A 22,047-nucleotide genomic window follows, 5' to 3' on the forward strand; every position below is an offset into this window, starting at 1 on the left:
ACCTAATAAAAATCTATTCCTTACAATTTAATTTTCAGTTTCTGTAACCTTATTATGAGTAGAATTTAATCTTTTTTAAAAACTTGAATAAATTTGCAAGCTTTCATATAAGACTGGGAAGAGCTATATCCCAGTCATCTAGATTTTTGGTATTTTGCAGTATTTACTTTTTCTGTTTTAAACATTTTAAAGAAATTCAAGCTATCATGCCATTTCACTTTTTTTTTTTTTTAAAGATTTTATTTAACAGCACAAGCAGTGGGGAGTAGCAGAGGGAGAAGAAGACATAGACTCCTCACTGGGCAGGGAGCCCAACATGGGGCTCAGTCCCAGGGCCCTGAGATCATGACCAGAGCTGAAGTCAGGCTTTTAACTGAGCCACCCAGGCGCCCCTCTCTTCCCTTTCGTAATAAGTATCTTGGGAAATAGTGTGAGACTATGTAAATAGCTTTCTTATATAACCATACTACAGTTTACCAAAGGGAGGAAATTTCATCCATTAATTTTAGTATCCATTGATTCTTCCCTGAATTAATTATTTTTTTAAAGATTTTATTTATTCATGAGAGAGGGGAGAGAGAGAGAGAGAGAGAGAAGCAGAGGGAGAAGCAGGCTCCCAAGGAGCAGGGAGCCCGATGCGGGACTCGATCCCAGGACCCCGGGATTAATACCTGAGCCGAAGGCAGACGCTTAACCATCTGAGCCACCCAGGCGCCCTTCCCTGAATTAATTATTGTAATACTTGCAAAAAGAGTGACTTTAAAAATTCCATTGGTCTTTCACCATTTTTAAGTTGGCTTTCTTTAAGGAACAGCTTTTCACTTTTTGTTATTTATGTCTTTTATTTGTATTAGTGTTGACTCCTAATTTCATAAACCTCTTTTAATATGTAATTGTCCTAAAAAGTATAGCAAAAGAAATGCTATCTTTCTGTGTAAGATGAACCTTGCCTCTGTAACATTAATTAGACATATTGCAGGGCAAAGATGGAAGAGGGTTTCACTCTTTAAGAAAGTTCTTTTATTTGAAGAACTTTAGTTGGATAAATTGACCTGGAATTGTGTGGTATTGGCCGATTGGGAAACTCTGGTTTTGGAAAGGTATTGGTTTGTGTGTGTGTCTTTGTACCAGGTGCCTCAAACTTTTCTGCACGTTGAGGAGAGAAATTCTACGTTTGCTTTACATTTTACCTTCTGTTTTTTTAGTCCTGAGTTCTTTAGGGCAAAGAGAATTTTTGATGATACTGACCTTATGCCATCTGTTTGCATTAGCTTTCCCAGCTTGCTTCCTCAGCAAAGGTGTTAGAGGCATATTTGCCAAGTTTGTTAGAAAGCCTTAGCAATGTTCCATGGTGCACCTAAAAATAGGAATTAAAATAAGGTTACTTAGCATGAAAACGTTAGGTGGTTTTGGAGATTCTGGTCTCTACCTAACTTCACTTAGTCAAATTAAAGAACAGAATTGAAAGTTTTTAAGTGTAATTTTCTATTGAAAAAAAGAAGGAAAAAAAGGCATTTCACAGTGTCTAAGTTAAGCACCCAGAGACCACTAATCTATTATCAGTAGTCAAAAGATATTCACACCCAGGGTTTCAAGCAACCTGTAGGACAGCTGAATTAAGCAGATAGTAAAATGCCAATACAAAAAAAGCTAAATTTGAACTGGCCTAAATACTGATGTGTGTTCTAATAGTATCTGTTGAGCCTTTACTATGCATCAGACATTGTTCTAAGTGCTCTACATTAAATCCTCATAATTCTGGGATCTTAGATGTTTCAGAAGAGGAAACAGATACACAGATAACTGATTTCCCTATGATCATTTATGAGGCAAAACTGGGATTAAACTCAGACATTTTTTTCTTAAGAATCCACAGAACCAACTAATTTTGGATGGCATTTGTACTTTATAATCAAAGTTATATATTTTTATAGCAATTGTCTACTTGAATGAAGAACCTTCTGTGTTCTCTAGATAATGGGGAATCTGAAATACTGTGTCTCACTACAAAAACTAAAAATGTAGTGTTTCCCCCCGCCCCAGGCATGTTAATCCAAATTGGGGTGAGAAGGGGAGGAGAAGGAAAAAGAAACATTTTTGTATTTTTTTTTTAAGATTTTACTTTTTTATTTGAGAGAGAGAACACAAGTGGGGGGCAGAGGGAGAGGGAGAAGCAGACTCCCCACTGAGCAGGGAGCCTGACGCAGGGCTCCATCCCAGGACCCTGAGATCACGACCCAAGCCGAAGGCAGACGCTTAATCAACTGAGCCACCGAGGCACCCCATTTTTGTATCATTTCTAACATGCAGTTCCAGGCCTCTCCACAGAGTTTTGGGTTGGCTGATTAAAAGTAAATTTGTTTATTTAAACTTTTTGGAAATAAACTAGGCTTAAGTGTCAAGTCCTACAGTAGGACTAGGGCCCAAAATGTAGTGTGGAAATCAAATGAATTGCAACATTCGAGTTGGTTTTCTTTCAAAAGGGAGCAGTTGATAATTTGTATGGTTTTGTGCATGTGCTATTAGTGTGTTTTTTTTTTTTTTAAAGGGAGGATGGAAATCTATACTTTCATATACATAGGCTGTCTCTAAGATGGAAAAGCATCTCTAATTGCTGGGGGGAGAGAGGTATTACTGGAAACATAGGTGGGTGACTTTTCATAGTATACCCTTTTGTACTGTTTGAATACTTGCCATATGTATGTAATAACTATTCAAAAAAATAAGTAACCCCTTTTCTTGGACCTGAGTTTATTGACTCCATATTCTTTTTAATTTATAATCAAAAAGTAGAAACTTTTTGAAGTTAAAAAAATTTTTTTACTAGGAATTTCCAAGCATATAGCAGAACAGAATATCCCCAGCTTCAGTGGTAACAACATCTTGCCAATTGAGACTATAAAAAATGTAGCCAGAATTTGGATATTATTGTGTATTCTCTGAAAATAGCTGCAAGTTTGGAGACTCTTACATTTCCTCTGAGTTTATTAGTGGTTTATTGCACAGCTTCTGTGGTAGATAGTTCCTATACCATCAGACTTTTATAGTTGACTAAGAATTTTTTCTGGTTAGTTTGTGCTGTTTTGAAAATAAAACCTTTTTAAAAACATTGTTGCATTTTAAACGTCTTTATTTGTGCAGATATTAGTAGACATAGTTACCTAGTATAACCCTTTCATATAATCTGTTTTTTTTTAAAGATTTTATTTATTCATTTGAGACAGAGAGAGAGCATGAGCGGAGAGAGAGGCAGAAGGAGGGAGAGAAGCAGGCTCCCTGCTGAGCCAGGAGCCCGATGTGGGGCTCCATCCCAGGACGTTGGGATCATGACCTGGGCCAAAGGCAGACGCTTAACCATCTGAGCCACCCAGGCGCCCCATATGATCTATTTTAAGGATGTACCTAAGCCAAAATTGCTTTCAGTGATGGTGTCTTGTCCTATTACTGTGTGTTTTGGGATGTTTCCCTTTTGAATATGTTGTAGGAAAATATGGGAAGAATTGGTGAGTGTTCTGAGCACTTTCACTGAAAAGTATCACTAGTAAGGAAAAACTCACCGACGTTATTTGAAGACGTGAAATCAAATACAACTTTCTGTTAACTGATAGGAAGAAGTTCTGTCACTTATCCTAACAACTGGGAGAAGCTTTTTAGGAAGGAGCAATTTCCTGTGTAGTAGTGTAAATGGGAATTACTTAAGTATGCTTTTTAAAATGTTTAAACGTGGAATTGGTGAGAGCTTGACACTTGCCTCTTGTTTTTTAAATACAGCGTGTATGTCTATTTCACATGGAATATTTTGAATAGCACTAGTACATTCTTGGTAGAGAAGATCAAAAATATATATGCATAGCTTTCTTGGTAGAATGTGTAAATGAAGAATGAGAAAAGAATGTAAGATTATGTAGATTGCAAGGAGTGCAAGAACCCCACCCGTTTGTAACCAAATCTGCTTTTTCTGCAAATAAAACTGCCCTGAGGCTGAAGGTCAGTGCTAACTGTTGACAGCATGCTTTTTTGACTGCATTTATTTGGAGACCTACTCGGGAATAAGAAACAAAGTTTTCTTGATTTTCTTTTTTTTCTTCCTCTGCCGTCTTTCCTAAGTTTTCTTTTTTTATGGTTGTCTTGCACTTGCCTCTGAGGAATAATTTGGGATTCAATTAGTTACTATTTGACTAACACTATTAATTTTTACTCTTCTTAACATTGTAGGACTTAAGCTGTGACAATTGAGCCTCAAAATTTGTCTTATGTGAATATTTGGTGTAGTGACTTAGAAACACAGAATTCTTATTTTACAGAATAGTTAAGAAGATAATGTGTTGCTTTTACACGTAGAGTTCTAGGTGATCTGGGAGCCTTTGGAATTTTTTCTCCAAACTATTAGAAAGGTAACTGGATTAAATTTACAAGAGTTTGAGAACCGTCCACTCAGAAAAATAGATGTGTATACCTCTGAAACTAGATGGACAACTTGGCCTCTGGAAGGCCACCCACAGTCCCGTTATAAGTGGTTGGAGACCTCTTTTATTTATCGTCCTTCATTAGTTCTGGACCTAAAAGTTACTATAAAGTTAAATTCAGGAAGAAATGAAAATTAATAATTTATAAAGTTTTATTGTAACCAAATTTGTTATAAATTACTTACCTCATAGCTTGTATACTTGCTTTGCTGTGTATACCTGAGTTTGTAAAGCCAGTTAATCTTCTATTTCATTACCATGTTTGTATTAAATAGTTAAACAATTGCTTGACTCCTTGCCCTGGTATTCAGTGTTATTGTAACTACACATTATAACTGGTGTGCTTTGCAGTCATTGAGGTATAAGAGGAAAGTGAAAGTTAAGTGCAGTCTCTTAATCTTTTTATTTTTTTTTAAAGATTTTATTTATTTGGCAGAGAGAGAGACAGAGGGAGAGGGGAACACAAGCAGGAGGAGTGGGAGAAGGAGAAGCAGGCTTCCCAGCGAGCAGGGAGCCCGATGTGAGCAGGGAGCCTGATGTGGGGCTCGATCCCCACACCCCTAGGATCATGATCTGACGCATAAGGCAGACGCTTAACGACTGAGCCACCCAAGTGCCCCCAGTGTCTTAATCTTATGTTGTATTTTATTCAGATCCTGTCCTGGTTATAATTAAGTCCTATTAGCAGAATTTGACAGAAGAATTTAGATAAAATACAATTAACTTGGCTCAGCCAGTCCATAAGAAAGTGGTGGTCTCTGAGGAGGAGGGAAATTGGTATCTGGGACACTTGGGCAGAAGGAAGACTTGTGTGTTTTGTTTTGTTTTTTTTCTCCCTGTGCTTTTTCATATTTGTTTGTATTTTGTTCCATGTGAACTTAACTATTCTTTGGAGGAAAAAAAAATTAGTCTGGCCAAGGCTAATAAAACCTGCTGGTAACTTTTTAGTGGGACTTAATCTGTAATACTACATTTAGTCACTCAGAATATTAATGACCCACTAGCTCTTAGGTGTAGCTCAGTCCTTTACCCTTTTATGTACTTGTTCTGCCTCCTAGTTTTAACCCCAGAGTTACACATCTCTAGTTAAAACTACAAGGTTATAAGAAAATAATTGAATGCCATCTTTGTTGGAAGAACAGAAGGTCCATCATTTGGCTATCAATTGCCTCATTTGAATGAATGTGATGGAGTTGTCACTGTTGACCTTAAAGCATTAATTGTTAAATGAGGATTTGTAATGATGACAGTACATGAATGTCAAGTCTTTCTGATTCACTTTGTAACATGACTTACTATGTTTTTGTTTTTTCCCCCAGCTCCAGAACCTGGGTATAAACCCAGCAAACATTGGCTTCAGTACCCTAACTATGGAGTCAGACAAATTCATCTGCATTAGAGAGAAAGTAGGAGAGCAGGCCCAGGTGGTAATCATTGATATGAATGACCCAAGTAATCCAATTCGAAGACCAATTTCAGCAGACAGCGCCATCATGAATCCAGCTAGCAAAGTAATTGCATTGAAAGGTATAAAAGATTGTGGGGATTTCTTTCTTTTTTCCCCCCTATGTATAATTTATTCAAATACAGTAATTAGGATTTACCTTTTCAGCATGTAGATTAAATTTGGTTAAATCTGCAAAGTTATTACTAAATTTGATTTTAACTGCTTTCACGACTTGGCATATATCTATGAAATGTCTTCCTTTCTCCTCACCATAGACTATTTAGAAAAATTTTAAGTTTTAGATTAAATGAATTTAAATTTTATATCTGCTGTGTGACAAGACTGTGCTAAAAATATAACTCCATATAGAGAAGACAAGAAATTAGTGATTCATATTTGGAATAAAATATACTTTAATATTAGTACTTAAACATGGCAGGATTTTGTTATGAAGATAAACTTATATTTATGCTTTGCCTTTTTTATACTTCAGGTGTGTGTTTCATTTAGATTATCAAGTTCTAAAAATGTCTTGAATTGGGTGACTGGCTGGCTCAGTGGGTAGAACATACAACTCTTGATCTCAGGGTCATGAGTTCAAGCCCCACCACGTTGCATGTGGAGCCTACTTTAAAAAAAAAAAGTCTTAAATTTACCCTGATTGTTAGAAGTGTGTATATATGTAGGTGGATATTAAAGCTTTGGGATCAAGGGTGTTAGAGTTTATTCACATTACCTTTTTGGTTCTCACAGTAGGGAACTGTACAACCTATCAATCTAAGTTCAAAGAAACTCATACTGTCTGGAGCCTGTATTAATTTTTTTCCTTTGAACTATAGAGTGAGAATGTAACTGACCCTTTAAAACAGAAGTTTGTGAGAGGACTAGGTGACAAGCTGGCTGACTCTAAAAAGCATTTAATTGTCTGTATTTTGCTTTGTTTTTCTTCTTGGTAGTAGTAGGAGGAGTTCAGGTTCCTAGTAATTTCTTGATAAATGTGTGGGTGAGTTGTTAAAGGTGCTGAGGTTTTTAAACAGATTTTTCTTCACATAATTTAAACTTTGTATTTAGTAGTGATACTGGTTGGAGATTAAATGCAGGGTTGGAGGCAAGCATAGTCAGATAACTATGTTACCATTACATATCCAAGATAGGAGTTGTTGATCTCATCTTAAGGAAAGATGGTCCGGCTTTCACCTAGGACCACGTTTTACGGTAGCAAGCTTCTTGCTTCTGTTAAACAATACATGTATTATACTTTAAGGTATTAAGCTTCCTCCAGCCTCCTTAAAGAATTTAGATTGAACTGCTTAGCAGCTCTCACACCTCTCTATTAAAAGGCCATCGTTTTAATTTTCTCATAATTCTTTTCTGTTTTTAATGTTATTGTTATCTTATCACATTTCTTAATGCTTTCTTATGTGTGCAGATGGTGAGTTATTTTAAATTAGATTGTATTAGTTATTGTCCTGTTACATAAAAAGAATAAATTGCAAAGATTTTCAGAGTATTGTAATAATAGCATTATAGATTTGTGCCTATATGTCTATATTATGGAGTTAAGCTGTCATCTTGCCCTCCTGTCCAAATCACCCTACATACATATACTCCAACCCCTTTTGTGTAGAAATAAATAAAAGTCTGTTAACGAGGGGCTGGGAAAGGCAGCAAAGGGAAGTAAGTCATTCCCAAATACTGCTTCCCTCTGAAGCCAATTTTAAACCCTTCGATTCTTTTTATAGACAGGACTGTAACTAACAATTGTTCAAGTCCGGTTGTGGTTACATATTGTGTGGGATGGGAATAGCATTCTTTGTTTTAGGGAAGAAGTTTTTATACATGTGGTAAGAAGGGTCATGGTACAAAGCTGTGTGTTTTGTGTCCCATTCTGCCAAACCCCCACCCCTTACAGTTTTTGTTTTTCAAGAGCCAGATTCTCAGTGGCTCAGGAATGGAGTTTTCTTTAGTCTCTAAGGACTAATGTGGATTAGCTAGCCTCGAGATCGCTTTGGGCTTTGACTTCTGTTAATTTAGACCAAATCACTTTTCATTCTGATGGATTTCAAATTATAAGTACAAGCCTTTGCATCTGACTCCGTGACCTCTTAACACTCAACGCAAATTTCATCCTCCCTTTACTGTTTGTTGTCTTCATTGAATGAAGCTTGAACTCTGTTCGCATCTCCAGCATATTAACAGCACCTGACACTGTCCTTTGTCTCCTTTTTTCCCAGCACCTCTGCCCTTCCCTTTGTATCTTAAACCAGTGGGATGTAGCAGGCACTTCTCTTATGTGCTTGGTACAAGGCAGAGTTGAAGTAGACCCTCCTCCAAAAAGGCAGTTTCCATAAGACTTGGTTGGATGGGGGATGACTGCCTTTTAAAAAGTAGACATTTTCCCCATGTGTTTGTATCAGATTTGCTTTGTTCTGTGTACTTACCAACTAACTTAGTTTATGCATAAACATTCTTAATTATCAGCATGAGGGCTACAACCTTGTTTTCCATCACTGTTCAAGTCTTCAGACTCATTTTCAGTTGGGATTTAGAATTCTATAGAAGTCATAGTATTTATTTAAAATGTCTTTAGTAGAGGTAATATAGTTTCGCTTCAGCTGTAGATACAGATTGTTGGCTTAGTCTCAGCTATCTCTTCAAAGGTTGCTGCCCTATCGGTGTGACTTCTGTAGTTGGTTTTTAGTCTCCTGATAGAACCATTTTGTTTTGAAGTTACAGATCTTGTTACAGAGAGAGTCTAGCTAGATAATAATTTATCCTGAATTTTGCTTTCCTAATGATTCATAATTCTTAATTTTGTTTTTAGCTGGGAAAACTCTTCAGATATTTAACATTGAAATGAAAAGTAAAATGAAGGCCCATACCATGACTGATGATGTCACCTTCTGGAAATGGATCTCTTTGAATACGGTTGCTCTTGTTACGGATAATGCAGTTTATCATTGGAGTATGGAAGGAGAGTCTCAGCCAGTGAAAATGTTTGATCGCCATTCTAGCCTTGCAGGGTGCCAGATTATCAATTATCGTACAGATGCAAAGCAAAAGTGGTTACTTCTGACTGGCATATCTGCACAGGTAACATTTTTCTATATGTTTAATAAAAGGTATAGAGAATGCAATTTATTTTGAAATTATGTCTTCTCTAATCCTGGTGAATCAGACTTATTTATTTATTTTTAAAGATTTTATTTATTTATTTGACAGAGACATCGAGAGAGGGAACACAAGCAGGGGGAGAGGGAGAGGGAGAGAGGGAGAAGCAGACCTCCCACCGAGCAGGGAGCCTGATGCGGGGCTCCATCCCAGGACCCTGGGATCATGACCTGAGCTGAAGGCAGACGCTTAACAATGGAGCCACCCAGGAGCCCCGAATCAGACTTAATTTTGAAAGTCTTTTTTAAGAAATAAAGGTTGCTAGCTTAATGGCTTTATACTGATGTACATTTTCAGAATACTCTTTTACCAATTGATTTTTTTTTCAAGATAATTGTAAAGAGGTGGTTGTTTTTGAGGCACATTTTAAATATTCATGTTAAGCTTTAATAAGATAATGTTGGAGCCAGATTTTAAATTAAGAGGTATCAAATCTACATTGAGAGACTAAATTTATAAAGAATTACAAATCCTGCTAAAGGTGATATAAAGCATTTTAATTATTTTACTGGTTGATGAATCTGGGAGTTATAGATTCATTGGGTCCCCAAACTTCGTTCTCTTTGATCCTTTGTAGCAAAATCGTGTGGTGGGAGCTATGCAGTTATATTCTGTAGATAGGAAAGTGTCTCAGCCCATTGAAGGACATGCGGCTAGTTTCGCGCAATTTAAGATGGAAGGAAACGCAGAAGAATCAACGTTATTTTGTTTTGCAGTACGGGGTCAAGCTGGAGGGAAGGTAAGTTTTCGTTTTGGAAATTATTGAGAACTTGTCTTTGTCTCTCTTTTAATTTAATTAGTCCTCTAATTTCAAAAAGTCTTCTCCCTTCATTAATTTGTTTTTAATATTCAGATTTGAGGTGACTTAGTTTGTTTAAATTCTGTTTCTAGTGATACTTATCTAAAATAAAATTTTCTTATCCTTGTCTAAAATGAATAATGTTCTTTAACAACTTTTTATATCGGCTGTTTATAGTGACACTTTATTTTGCTTGTCTTTACCAAAGGCCTTAATTTGATGTTTTTCAACTTTGCTACAATGTACATTTGTTTGCCTTATATCTAGAGAGTCTGACTCAGTAAGTGGAGCCCATAACCTATATTTTAAATGCCCTAGGTGACTAGACAGATGTGGACCACGATTTGAGTAATACCATCTTACATAGCTATAGTACAGTAGAAAAACCAGAAACTGACATTGGTACATTTGTATCATTCTGTGTCATTTAACAGGAATAGATTCGTGATATATACTGTTCTATAACCACGGATTCCCCCCAGCTGTTCCTTTATATAAGTCACACCCAATTGCTCCCCTCTTCCCCAATGTCCTCCCCTCTTCCCCAATGTCTCTTAACTCCTAACTACTACTAATACTCTCCATTTGTATAATATTGTCACTTCAAGAATTCTATATAAATAGAACTGTATAGCTTGTGACCCTTTGAGATTGGCATTTTTTTTCACTTGGCATAATGACCACGAGAATTTTTTTTTTATTATTATTACTGAGGAGTATTCCATGGTATAGTTGTATTGTAGTTTAATATTCACCTATTTTAGAACATTTGGGTTGTTTCCAGTCTGGGGCTACAAATAAAGCTGCTGTGATCAACTGCTAAATGAGAGAGATTTGTATCAATTTTATTTTCTTATGAACAGTTACATATCATTGAAGTTGGCACACCACCTACAGGAAACCAGCCCTTTCCAAAGAAGGCAGTGGATGTTTTCTTCCCTCCAGAAGCACAAAATGACTTTCCTGTTGCAATGCAGGTATTTTAAGCAAAACAAATGGACTTTTAAAATCTCTCCTGATAACAAAATTAATACCAAAACTACTATTCACAGTCAATATAATTTAGTAGTGCTTAGAAAAATACCCTTTATTCAGTAGTAAAGTTTATTAGTGAAACTTCGTAAAGAAATATTCTTAGTTTTCATGTAATGCATAAACTGGGTTATCCTAAGTTCAAAATTATATTTTCCCTTTTATACATTTTATCCATATTCTTTGTTTGCTCTGAGAACTTGGGATAGTAAATGGCTATAAAAATGAGGAAACCATATGTATTAATTTTTTCACATAAACCTCTTGTCAAAGTTCTAGAATTTAGCACCTCTCAAATGGAATTGAATTTTCTTTTTGTAGATTCATGATTTTACTGAAATGTTGATTTTCTTTATACAGATCAGTGAAAAGCATGATGTAGTGTTCTTGATTACTAAGTATGGTTATATCCACCTCTATGATCTTGAGACTGGTACCTGTATCTACATGAACAGAATCAGTGGAGAAACAATCTTTGTTACTGCACCTCATGAAGCCACAGCTGGAATAATTGGAGTAAACAGAAAGGGACAGGTAAGGAAATCTCGAAACAAATTAAGCAGTGAAATAACACTACTGTTAACTTTTCTTTTTCTTCCCAAAAGGGAAATGGTTTGGTTGTCAGAAATAATAATATACATAAAAATACAGAAGCATATGATAAAAAAAAGTCTCTTTGTGATCCTGCCTCAGAGAAGAAGCTGTTTAACATATAGCCACTTAGGATTGTGTTTATCTGTCTTCATTGTCAAAAGAAATGACTCTTGGGGTGCCTGGGTGGCTCAGTCTGTTAAGTGTCCAGCTCATGATTTCAGCTCAGGTCCATCTCATGTGTTGTGGGATCCAGGGATCGAGTTGGGCTCTGCACTCAGCAGGGAGTCTCCTTGAAGAGTCTTTTCCTCCACCCCTTTCCCCCCTCTCAAATAAATAAATAAATCTTGAAAAAAAAAATGACTCTACATGCAAAGAAACTATTAGGGTCACATTTGACAGGTGGTATGCTTTTTCTTTTTTTTTTCTTGCTAAGACAGTTAACTACTAGAGAATTCTTCCTACATCTCTTTTCCTAACTCTTTAATTATTATTAAATATTTAATGTTGGAAAGTGATATTTTATAATAGCTATTGCGGGGTACCTGGAAAGTTATCCAATTAGATAGGGAAAATATTAGCTATTCTGAAATTGTCGGAAGTGATCCTTTTTCTGTTTTCTTAGTATTTTAGCATGATCAGAAATATTCCACCCGGAGGTTATCTTATTTTCTAAAAAATGGTTTAAAATTTCAAGCAGTACTGTTACTGGTCTTACCTTTTGCGAGTTTTTCTTCGAATTAGTATTTTTCCGCAATAGTAAGCAGAGGAAGTAGATAGGGGTTTTTTCCCCCCCTTTGTTCTGTTAATTTCTGGAAAATGGTATGTATATAAAGAGACTAATACTATAGAGAAAGGGTCTTTCCCTGTCTATCCATTCCCTGTCTCATCTCCACACCTGGTTAGGTGCTTCTGCTTTATACCCTTAGAATATAGGTAGCCCTCATTTACATCTATCACAATGAATTACAGTTGCTTGTCTAACTGCTTCAGTCACTATTCTTCATTAGGAAAGGGGCTTTTCCTTTTAATTGTATTTCTGTACCAGTCAGTGTCTTGGCACTAAAGCAACTTTAAAAATTAAGTAGCTTTCAGTTGTATGGGTCTCTCTCGGAAAAATCAGGAATGAATTGGCCTTAGGTGAACTAGGTTAGTGATAATTATGAAGTTGTTAAAGACTTCCTCATTTCTGCTACTGTGCTGATATTTTTAAGGTGGTAAAGTATCTGGGAAAATTTCACCATATATATTTGCCGTTCATAACTCTGATTCTGAGAATTTATTGATTATTCTCCTTCCCAAGAAATTTTCTGTGCCAGTTGCTTTGAGTAGGGAGATGGGTGTTTATAGTGACCTTAGGCCTCAAGGCATTTCCTTTGGTCTTTGATCAAAGTCAATTGCAGCTGGACATATGCCCTGAAGGAATGAGTTTGTGGTTTCTATTGGTTTAAAAATCAAAAGCTATCAAGAGAACATTATTGCCAATATCTAACTTAAATTCTGAACTTGGTAGAACTGAGTGAGTACTTCAGAGGTAGAGGAACCTTCTCTGTCCCTTATAGATTTTGAGTACTGGTTGCTAGAAATCTGCTAGAACAGTCTAAAATAGGATAAAGATGAATCTGTGGATTTGGTGTTTAGGGAAGACAAAGGTGTAGCAATCATTAGGAAGCTTAAGGCAGTGTAATTGGAACTGGATTTGTTCATCTTCTTTATTTTTCCTGGGAACTAAGCACTAAATTAAGGGTGAGGGTCTGGAATGCTTTAAATGACTGTAAAGAACAAATAATTACTTTTCTTCCTTTTAATGTCTTAATTTGTAGTAGAATGACATGAGGCAACAGGATAGCCTAAGCTTTGGGGATGCCGGAGGGGGTCTGGCCTGTAAAAGTTAAAGCATTTGGAAGTTAAAATTTCTTCATTTTTCTCAAAAGGAAAAATAGAATAGTACACTGTTACCTATCTCTTTGATTATTGAGTTCTCAGATTGTATTGATTCTTGTTAGTACTGGGACAGAAATTTCCCATTTTCATTTACTTAACAAATATCAAGCATTTATTTCAGGCAAAACGCTGGTGCTAATAATGCAACTAAGGAAAGATACGTCCCTGTCCTTAGTGGAATAGTGCCTGAGAAACAGATGAGAAATTATATGAGAAGTGCTGTTGGGATAGTATAAGTAGTTTGTAAGCTGTGGTGTATAACCAGCTCTGGTGCTGGGGAGAGGAATGGATATGTAGATGGTGAAGTGATGGCTCCCTTGCCTCACGTCCATTGATAGTAGTTTAGATGTTAGGCAAGTAGGGCATCATTCTGTGACAGTGATTTTTTTTTTTTTTTTTAGGAGGAGAAAGGGTAAGTAACTGTTCTCCAAATAAAAAGCAGTTAGAAAGTTTTCTTTACTGATGGCTACATTTATTAAGCTCCTACTGCATACATTGCAGTATTTTAGGTGCATGAGGATTCCGTGATCCCTCCCCTCATTGAATATATAATCTGGCCTATAGGAGTATAAATGTAATTAAAATTACTGAAAATCCTTGTTAAAAAAAAAATCCTAGAGTTAAAAGGCGTATACCTTAAACTTCTTCCAGGTGAGCCCTAGATTTCATTTAGATTGCAGATCTTTTTCATAGTCCTGTAGATTGTCCAGACTATCTCCTAAGAATCAATAAACCATATGGAGAGCTGCCTTTCAGAGCTCAACTAAATGGGAGAGCCTTAATCTTTGATATTAACCATGATAAGAATGAATGGATGATAGCAAAGCAATTCGTTTGGACAGTATGAAGATAGTATGAAGTAGGTGGTATATTATAAATATGGCCATATTTTAAGAATCCCAAAATGACTTAGCAGCCCTTAGTCTTCTTGCTCCTGGGGTGTTTTTTTTTTCCCCCCCCTTCTGAGAGCGAGCGAGCATGTGTGTGCAGGAGTGGAGGGGGAGGGAGAGAGAGAGAATGACTCTGAAAGCAGCCTCTACACTTCAGCACGGAGTCCAATGCGGGGCTCGATCCCACGACCCTGAGATCATGACCTGAGCTGAAATCAAGAGTCAGATGCTTAACTGACTGAGCCACCCAAGTGCCCCTAAATTTTTTAAAATTATTTTACGGCAAAAAGAATGCAATTGTCACAATTTCATTACCTTTATGATTCAGTAGTAAACAGCTCTAAACAAATTTGGTATCATTGATATCCAAATGAATACATTGCAGCTATTCATTAATCTTTAAATTTCAGGTTCTGTCAGTATGTGTGGAAGAAGAAAACATAATTCCTTATATCACCAACGTCCTACAAAATCCTGATTTGGCTCTGAGAATGGCTGTACGTAACAACTTAGCTGGTGCTGAAGAACTCTTTGCCCGGAAATTTAATGCTCTTTTTGCCCAGGGAAATTACTCAGAGGCAGCAAAGGTAGCTGCTAATGCACCAAAGGTAAATAGTTACGGAAATGAAGTTGCCATGATTGGATTAATGTTAATATGTTCTATTTCTAATAATGTTAGAAGTGGAACCAACTCTTCACAGAGAAACTAACCCTTTTTAGGTTGCATTTTCCTGTAGTATAAGTTACTTGACAGTGCCTCTAGACTTGGTTAGCTTTTTAAAACTCAGTGTCAGAAGATTATGTAGAATCTAGAATCTAGCAAGTTATGATTTACATATATGTAATAATGTTCAGTTACTTAGTTACAACACTGTTTACCCTCATCAATGATAACTACTGATTTTATTTCTAAACTTGAAAATTAAATAGATTCTGTTTAGTTTATGGTAAGAAGATTTGTCTGAAATTTAGCAGAATTTATTCTCATCACCTTAGTATTACGTTGGACTGAATTAACACCCTACACCCTGACCCGTTATTTTGAAGTTTGCACTTAATGTGAACCTGGAACAAAAGCTAGCCATAATTACTTTACGATTATGCTATTCTCTTACACACTGGCATTGTAATTGGATTGGTATATTTCTGATTCTGAATAATCTCATAACCTTGAACCAGACATGTAACATTGAATCTTTGCTAGTTAGTGTATGCAAGATTTGAAATTTGTTATATTGGTAGATGAAATCATGCTTTTAAGATTGACCCAAGAGATCCTTGGAGTTATTAGTGTGATGTTGGATCACCTTTAAAAGGAGTCTTTCATATTTCCTTTTCTTAAAGGGAATCCTTCGTACCCCAGACACCATCCGTCGGTTCCAGAGTGTCCCAGCCCAGCCAGGTCAAACTTCTCCTCTACTTCAGTACTTTGGAATCCTTTTGGACCAGGGTCAGCTAAACAAATATGAATCCCTAGAACTGTGTAGGCCTGTACTTCAGCAAGGGCGGAAACAGCTTTTGGAGAAATGGTTAAAAGAAGATAAGGTATATTGACTTATGTTAAGATACTTTTGCTTTGATTGTATTTAAATACCGTGGTAGTAAGTTAGAAACATTTGGGCTGCACCAAAATGTCCATTATTTACTGCTTGTAGGAATAGAACAAGGACAGATTGTATGAGATGCAGTAACTTACTACCTTTTGAGAATGTATTTATTTTTTATGGCCTGTTGAGATGGGGTATCTTTGTTCAGTTTTTTGAATGGAATCCAGGATTCTTGCTTGGTGCTTAAAACTACTAACATGGAAGCAAATTGCTATCCTTTTGCTTTAGGAAAAGTTTGGTGTGAGACGCTTACTTGAGTATACATTCATATTTGTCAACATATGTAACACTCATTTGGACATAGGGTATATTCCTGTATCTCACATCCCACACTTGATACCACATCTTTTAGAAATTCCCAGGTATTATCAGAATTGTTGTATTTGCTACTAGTAACAAGTGTTAGGATGTGCAAGGGAAACATAAAATGTTGGGTCATTGATAGGATACAAGACATCAGGGCTGTCTAATTAGCAGTGGTAGGGATTCCCAAAGTGATTTCACAGAATGTTAATTGGCATTACATGGAAAAATATTTAACTAGTTTCTTGAAATTTTTTTAATGTGCGTCTTTAAAATCTGTTCTTTTTTTTATTTAATTTTTTATTGTTATGTTAATCACCATATATTACATTATTAGTTTTTGGTGCAGTGTTCCATGATTCATTGTTTGTTCATAACACCCAGTGCTCCATGCAGAACGTGCCCTCCTCAATACCCATCACCAGGCTAACCCATCCCCCTACCCCCCTCCCCTCTAGAACCCTCAGTTTGTTTTTCAGAGTCCATCATCTCTCATGGTTCGTCTCCCCCTCTGACATACTCCCCTTTTCTTCCTCTCCTGTTTTCTTCTTCTTTTTCTTTTTTCTTAAAATATGTTGCGTTATTTGTTTCAGAAGTACAGATCTGTGATTCAACAGTCTTGCACAATTCACAGTAAAATCTGTTCTTAACCAGCTTTCTTTACTGTAGGGTTTTCTTATGCTTTTTATACAGAGCAGCTAATAGTACTGTGTTTCTTAGAGCACATTATGGAAAATTTTGCTTATTTGTAAGGCAACTAACAAGTTTAAACAGTTCCTTGGTGGCATTATTCCTTTCATACCACCATAAAAAGCCTTTTTTGACAAAGTAGTAATAGTGAATTACCCTAGTGTATGCCACTGTCAAGAACTGAGGTGGTACTGTTTAAAATACTCTTGAGTAGTGAATAACTTTTAGTATTATTATACCTTTCAGTTTTAGTGTATATTGATAATATTTTTACATTACTAATTCTAAGTCCTTGTTTCTTGACCCAGCTTCTGGCAGTCTTATAGGATACTGGAGAATAGTGCTTCAGAGTTGGGATGCTTGGACAGGAATCTCTGCTGAAGAATAGTTACTAGCCACACTAGCGAGTATTTGAGGTCCGTCCTAATTGTTTAAGTTAAGGGAGGATGGGAATAGCCAAAGTAACTGAGTTGACCTGTATAGCTGTGTGAAAGCTTTTTGGATATCATTACCTTTTTTTGTGAATGTTCATATGGGATTGATTTATGGTAAAAGGGACACACTGGTCAACTCTATACTAGTTAGCATGTTCAGTTGAGAGGTATAGACTCTGGTAGAACTTTTAACCCTTCAGTTATAAATGCTGTTTTCTGACAACCATTAAAAGTAGAAAATCAACTCTAGTATATAAATCAAAACTCTTAAGGAAGCTGTTTTCCAGTTTGGGCACCTGACTAACTCAGGTTGAATAGTGCAAAGGAGGGTATCTGCTTGTATACCACCTAAAAATTCTAAAGTTTTAATCTCTGACCTTTGAAAATTAGTATGTTCTGCTTTGTGACCTTAGATCTAAAAGTCAAAATGATAATGGAGCTTAGATCCTTTAGACAAATCATACCTTAATTTTAAGAAGGGTCCTTAGGGTAAGCCTCATCTGGCTCCTTAAATAAAAAATTTTCATTTGATAACATTACATTAAAAATTGAATTCTTTTTTGAAAAATTGGGGCCATGTGGATCTGATGATCTGAATATTCATAATAGATAGAAGTACAGGATTCTGCTTTTTAAGTACCTCCTTTCCTAACAAAGTAGTTGGTTGTATCTATAAATACAAAGTCTTGGTGGGCTTTTTATCCTTAAGTAGGATGTGTGGAGAATTCTACTGAGACAATGCTGTGAATACAAGATCAAGAGTCTTTACTAACCACAACTCTTGCATATTTATAATATATTCTGGGACAATTGAGTAAGTGCCTGTCATATTATTTATAGTGGAAGTAATACCAACTGCTCATTTATAAAATAGCTCATGGATTACTAAACAATCTCTTTTTCCCTTGGACAGCTGGAATGTTCAGAAGAACTGGGTGACCTTGTGAAATCTGTGGACCCTACATTGGCACTTAGTGTGTACCTGCGGGCTAATGTCCCAAATAAAGTCATTCAGTGCTTTGCAGAAACAGGTCAAGTCCAGAAGATTGTTTTATATGCTAAAAAAGTGAGTTCAGTGAAACAGGTTCTCAATATACGTTCATTAAAACATTGAGAAACTCACCTATAGGAATGGTCAGTAAGTTTAATAGTGAATTTCTTTAAATTTTGATTTACTTGAAAAAGTATAAAAACCCTATTTTATCTCTCACATACAGAATTACACTTATTCCAAAATGACATGTGGGAGCACCTGGCTGACTCATTTGGTAGACATGAGACTCTTATTTATTTAAAGATACTATTTATTTATTTTATTTATTTATTTTATTTATTTATTTGACAGAGTGAGACAGTGAGAGAGGGAACACAAACAGGAGTGGAAGAGGGAGAAGCAGGCTTCCCACTGAGCAGGGATCCCGATGTGGGGCTTGATCCCAGGACTCTGGGACCATGACCTGAGCTGAAGGCAGACGCTTAACAACTGAGCCACCCAGGCGCCCCTAGACATGAGACTCTTAATCTTGGGGTCAAGTTTGAGCCCCACATTGGGTAGAGAGATTTCTTAAAAAAAAAAAAAAAAAAAAACTCGAGGCACTCTTGCTTAGCTTCTCAGAATTTAAGATGTCAGGGGCCTATTTACCTTTTAGAAGAAACTTTGAAATATTCATTGAAAATGTGTAAGTCAGTTATAAAAATTTATAGCTTTCCATTCAAATATGTTATCACCAAGGTGTCTGTTTGCCAATATAAACCAAGGTCAAATTGAGCATGTTAAAACTGAATTTGTACTTGCAGTAGTTCTATATTAGCAAAAATCTGTTGTAGAAAAATCCTTTAAATGATATAAAAATGAAACTTTGCAGTAAAGTTGCAAATTTTTGTCTATTTTAGGTTGGATATACTCCAGACTGGATATTTCTGCTGAGAAATGTCATGCGTATCAGTCCAGATCAGGGACAGCAGTTTGCCCAAATGTTAGTTCAGGATGAAGAACCTCTTGCTGATATCACACAGGTAAAGGCATTAAAATGTATTCTTTCTGTAGAGGTTGATTTAAAAAGTGAATGGGGTGGATCTGGGTTTAAACAGCTTTGGAGAAGAATGGGTTAACCTTTCAATTTTTAGAAATTAGAGCTGTGTCTGTCTACATGGATAAACCTCAAGTATATTAAAAAAAAAAACCCAAGTTGCAGAAGAATGGACAGGAAAATACCACCTACATACAGTTCTAAAACATGTAAAACAAATAACCATCTTGTTTAGAGATATATATACATGAAAAATATGGGAATAATAGAAAGGATGGTTGCTGCCATTGGGTGAAGGAAGAGATGCATATAGGAAGTGGGACCACAGACTCCTTCATATTTTGTATATTTTAAATAGTTCATCAGAATTTTAAAACTATTGTTTTAATTGTATTCTATTATATATAGTACCTTAAAATATTTTTTTTTACCAGAACTAAAAAGAACTGCAGAAGACAAAAATTTATTCTTAAATTATGAAGTTAAATTGTACAGATGATATTTAAATCTGGGATTAGGTCTGGCAGTTTTTTTATATGTAAACTGATATTTAATTTCCATCTCATTTACAAATTGTCAACAGTATTGTAAAGCAAGTTTTAAACATCTTAAAACAATTCTCTTTAAATCCTTTTTTTCCAGATTGTAGATGTCTTTATGGAATACAATCTAATTCAACAGTGTACAGCATTCTTGCTTGATGCCCTGAAGAATAATCGCCCATCTGAAGGTCCTTTACAGACACGGTTGCTTGAGATGAACCTCATGCATGCGCCTCAAGTACGTTTTTCTTGCTTTTTAGGCATGTTTCCACTGTTCTAGTAGTTATTGAGAGCTTCTTAGATTAAGCTGTTTGAAGCTACTATGATGGCCTTTACTTTCTCCTTTATTCACTATTGAATTTTAGTATGTAATTTGGATATAGAATTATATAAATGGGATATAAAATAAATCTGTCCTATTTGTGGTCTTATAGGTTGCAGATGCTATTCTAGGGAATCAGATGTTCACGCATTATGACCGGGCTCATATTGCTCAGCTGTGTGAAAAGGCTGGTCTGCTGCAGCGTGCTTTAGAACACTTCACTGATTTATATGACATAAAGCGTGCAGTTGTTCACACCCATCTTCTTAACCCTGAGGTATTGTAGTCTCTTACCTAACAGATGACGATATGATTGATTGGTATACTGAAAATGTGTGTGTAGTACTGATAATAGTAATTTCATTCCATCATTCGGTTCAATATTATTTCATTTATGTATTTATTTACCTGTTTATTTTGTCTTCTAGTGGTTAGTGAATTACTTTGGGTCCTTATCAGTAGAAGACTCTCTAGAATGCCTCAGGGCCATGCTGTCTGCCAATATTCGTCAGAATCTGCAGATCTGTGTTCAGGTGGCTTCGAAGTATCATGAACAACTGTCAACTCAATCTCTGATTGAACTTTTTGAATCTTTTAAGAGTTTTGAAGGTAATTAAGAGTTTGAATTTTTTTAATTAAGAGAGCCAAGAGGGGTATTATGATCTTGTCCTGTTGGAAATTCTGTCTTTCTACAAGCTAATTTTATGGCACAATTTGAGTTTTATTTAATAAATGTCAACTCTTATGTCGGGTTCTAGAGATGTGTAGTGAATGAGACTGTCAGCGTGGATGTTTTATAGATGAATTAAAGGCAGAATTTTAAGACACAAACATATGTTGTAGCTTTGTCATAATTGTATAAAATGAAAATACTAACAGTTGGGTATAATAAGATTTCACACTTCTGTTGTCTGACTCTTAAAATGGCAAATGTTTCTAGCCAAGGACATTTTGTGACTTGTCACTATACAGTAGCTTTTCTCTACCTTTTCACTTTAGGTAATTTGGGGTTTTTTACACTATAGATAATTTGGGCTGAATAATTTGGTTTGGGGGTGGGTTGTCATGTGCATGCAGGGTATTTAGCAGCATCCCTGGCTTCTCCCTCTAGATGCCCGTAGCAGCTCAAACAGTTGTGATCACCAAAAGTGTCTCCAGGCATTGCCAAATGTCTGTCTCCTGGGAAGAAAATCACCCCATGTGAGAATTACTGCTACACTGAGTATCAGTGTAATCAGTGTTGGATGATGCTTAGGTTTATTAGCTAAACTTATGGTCCCCAGTCGTCTTTTTTCCTTTTTTTGTCCTATTGTCCTCTAGACAGAAAGAATAAGAATAATTTTCTCAGTTCCTGTCTATTAACTATGTACTAAATTGATTCTGTTCATTCAAGTATAGTAGCCACTAATGACATGTAGCTATATATAAATTTAAAGTAATTAAAATTGAATACAATTAAAATTTTAGTTCTGTAGCCACAGTTCAGGTGCGTATGGTTAGTGGCTACCGTATTGGACAGTGCAGATACAGAACATTTTTATCGTCACGGAACGTTCTGTTGGACAGCATTGCACTAAATTCTTTTCAAACCACTTTTGTATTTTTCCTATTAACTACATATAGGAAAACCTCCTCTAAGGGACTTCATTTAAAATTTCTCATATGGAACATGGTATGATTTCATTTAAAATTTCTCATATGGAACATGGTGTGATTAGCTTTAGTATTAGGTAGCTACCTCCTAACTACTTCTCAGCTACTAGAAAACATTGACTTGTC

The 22,047-nt window shown here is 36.0% G+C and overlaps 1 protein-coding gene across 1 annotated transcript in view; it reads left to right on the forward strand.

Annotated features, from left to right (window-relative positions):
- Window positions 1-22,047, forward strand: part of CLTC (clathrin heavy chain) — a 60,201-nt gene that overhangs the window by 14,844 nt on the left and 23,310 nt on the right. Inside the window, exons 2-13 of the mRNA XM_028109036.2 lie at window positions 5,786-5,993; window positions 8,738-9,006; window positions 9,662-9,823; window positions 10,747-10,860; window positions 11,276-11,449; window positions 14,751-14,948; window positions 15,685-15,885; window positions 18,288-18,440; window positions 19,268-19,390; window positions 20,047-20,184; window positions 20,381-20,545; window positions 20,697-20,877. Of these exons, the coding sequence (XP_027964837.1) occupies window positions 5,786-5,993; window positions 8,738-9,006; window positions 9,662-9,823; window positions 10,747-10,860; window positions 11,276-11,449; window positions 14,751-14,948; window positions 15,685-15,885; window positions 18,288-18,440; window positions 19,268-19,390; window positions 20,047-20,184; window positions 20,381-20,545; window positions 20,697-20,877 (2,086 nt within the window). The remainder of the gene's footprint in view (window positions 1-5,785; window positions 5,994-8,737; window positions 9,007-9,661; window positions 9,824-10,746; window positions 10,861-11,275; window positions 11,450-14,750; window positions 14,949-15,684; window positions 15,886-18,287; window positions 18,441-19,267; window positions 19,391-20,046; window positions 20,185-20,380; window positions 20,546-20,696; window positions 20,878-22,047) is intronic.

This window comes from Eumetopias jubatus, unplaced genomic scaffold, assembly GCF_037043125.1.
Source record: "Eumetopias jubatus isolate StellerSeaLion01/CBP00866 unplaced genomic scaffold, mEumJub1_p1.0 scaffold_10, whole genome shotgun sequence".
NCBI lineage: Eukaryota > Metazoa > Chordata > Mammalia > Carnivora > Otariidae > Eumetopias > Eumetopias jubatus.